The 2679-nt window shown below is 44.5% G+C and overlaps 1 protein-coding gene across 1 annotated transcript; it reads left to right on the forward strand.

Annotated features, from left to right (window-relative positions):
* The first annotated feature begins 1012 nt into the window (after positions 1–1012).
* Positions 1013–1942, forward strand: LOC131908004 (olfactory receptor 1G1-like). Its single transcript, XM_059259075.1, has one exon. The coding sequence runs from the start codon at positions 1043–1045 to the stop codon at positions 1940–1942; it is 900 nt and encodes a 299-aa protein (XP_059115058.1). The 5' UTR covers positions 1013–1042.
* Positions 1943–2679: the final 737 nt, after the last annotated feature.

The raw sequence follows: 2679 nt of genomic DNA on the forward strand, positions 1-2679 counted from the left end.
GTCTCAATAATGACAGCACAATGTGGAGAAGTCGTACATGCAGATGAAGAGTGATTCAGAGAAGAAACTAGCCTACACAGTCAGCCTGAGAATGAGGACAGAGAGGATTCTTTTCTGAACTCTAGGGAATCCTAATCCTAAAGTGGAAAGTATTGATGGTGAAGCTGAGCATGAAGTGGAAATGATGTGTTTTTCAGGTTCACACTGCGTTAACTCAGTACAAGTGGTGATCAGAAGCAAGAGGCTAAAGCATGCGAGCATGTCTATCTCAGCTAGCTTCTCTGTGAAGAAATTATTTTGTTTCTGTCTGCCTTAAAATGCATATAGAGAAAAAATGAGAAAGAGAGGGATAGAGGGAGGGTCTGAGGAAGGGAGAAAGAAAGAGAATCTTTTGTACTGTCTATTAAATTTTAGAAATAAGTGACCTTAGATGAACTCTGACCTAAGGGACTGAGGCTGAAACTGTATTATTAAGTGTCTTTATAAAGGAGCCAAGATTGAAGAGGTATGAATTCCAGTTTGGGGGCTGGAGTGGTGGTTCAGCAATTCAAAGCACTAGATGTGCTTACAGGGGATCTAGTTCAGTTCCCAGAACTCACACAGTAGCTCCAGATCCAGGGTGTCCAATACCCTTTTCTGGCCTCTTTGGGCACCAGGCATACACATGGTACATATACATGCATGTAGGCTGACAGGACACTCATACACACATACAGGGGGGCAGTGGATGAGAAAAAATTGCAGTTCAGTCTCATTCAGACTGTCTTCGGGCAGAACTTGCTGTAATACAGTGATGAAGAAGCCAATGACCTCCCTTCTGAATGTTTCATCATAACCAGGCACACTCCTAATAGTCATACGTATTTACACATGAAAAGTTATAAGTACTAGTCATTCTTAGTGGCCTTAGTAAGGAGCAAGGGACTAACAAAGTCTTTGGAATCTGTGACTTTGTAAAAAGACCAGCTTATTTAACCCCTTACTAATTTATCTGCCTTAGAAGGAAACTAGAAACCAAACGGTCATCTCTGACTTCCTGCTTATGGGCTTTTCTGAGCACCCAGAGCAGCAGCCTCTCCTGTTCACACTCTTCTTGGCAATGTACCTGGTCACCCTGTTGGGGAATCTGCTCATCATCCTGGCCATTGGCTCTGATCCACACCTCCACACACCCATGTACTTTTTCCTGGCCAACCTGTCCTTCATCGATACCTGCTGCACCAGCACCATTGTCCCCAAAGTATTGACCAACATCCAAACCCAGCTTCACACCATCTCCCACACTGGGTGCCTTCTGCAGATGTATTTCTTCATGGTCCTGGCCTTGCTGGATGACTTCCTGTTGGCCGTGATGGCCTATGATCGCTATGTGGCCATTTGCCTTCCTCTACACTACACCACTATCATGTGTCCCCAAAGATGCCTGTTTCTGGTTACCACATCCTGGCTCTGCTCCAACCTTCTGGCCTTTTCACTTACACTTCAGATGGTTCATGTCTCCTTCTGTGCCTCCCATTCCATCCCACACTTTTTCTGTGATCTACTCCCACTCCTCAAGCTTGCTTGCTCAGACACCCAGACCTTTCAGCTCATGATGTTTGCTGAAGCTGCCCTCTCAGGTGTGGTCCCTCTCATCTGTGTCCTGGTCTCTTATGCCCACATCATGCACACCATCCTCAGGATCCCCTCTGCTGAAGGAAAGCACAAAATCTTCTCTACCTGTGGCTCACACCTGACAGTGGTCACTCTGTTCTATGGAACTGTCTTTCTGGTGTATTTCCAGCCATCTTCCTCCTACTCTGCAGACACTGGAATAGTGGCATCCATTGTTTATACAATGGTCACCCCCATGCTCAACCCTTTTATCTACAGCTTGCGGAACAAGGACATGAAGAGAGCTCTGTGGAAACTTGTTGGCTTGGGGAAGCACTGTAATTTGTAAATGGTACTTCAGAGTTAAAGCCCAGGTCTTTTAGTACAATTTTTGAAGGACTCAAATTCAATGCAAAAATGAATGCTCACCATCACAAACAAGTTTAACCAGTGGAGAATGCCTGACGTGGTGGGACTCGACTAGGACTAACACGTCAAGCATAGAGTTATGGCCTAGAGATAAAGAAGGACAAATCCCTAAAGGACTTCAAAACAAAAATGATACAAGGCAACTGCAAACAGACAAGGAAGACATTATTCATGGTTATTTAATGCCCTTAGTAATGATGCCATCTGAACCCGAGCTCACTGAATGTCGGGAAGATTTTTCAGTCCTGGGTTGAGAGGAAAAACATGGATGATCTGTGTTTCTTAACTGGCTTTACCAAAAAGAAATGTTTTAATGACAGGATGGGGTTTTGCAACTAGAAACAAATGTTGTCCATGAAACTTGGGACTCTACCTACCACAGAGCTTAAGAGGTACGTGCCATTATGCTTGACAGTTCATCGTAAGTAGATGACTACCACGTCCTTGGGATAGGCATCGCTGGGCTGTGAAAGTATCAAGAGGCTATTTGAGATCCTTTGAAAAGGAGCCAGAAAACAAGTTATAAACACAGGGTGTAAGTTCTGGTCTTTGTTGTTTCAGTTTTCTGAGACAGGATCTTTCTAAGCAAGGCTGCCTGGCACTTACTATGTACCTGAGGCTGGCCTCAAATTTATGATCCTCCTGCTTCAGCCTCTG

Source organism: Peromyscus eremicus, chromosome 4 (genome assembly GCF_949786415.1).
Source record: "Peromyscus eremicus chromosome 4, PerEre_H2_v1, whole genome shotgun sequence".
NCBI classification, from domain to species: domain Eukaryota; kingdom Metazoa; phylum Chordata; class Mammalia; order Rodentia; family Cricetidae; genus Peromyscus; species Peromyscus eremicus.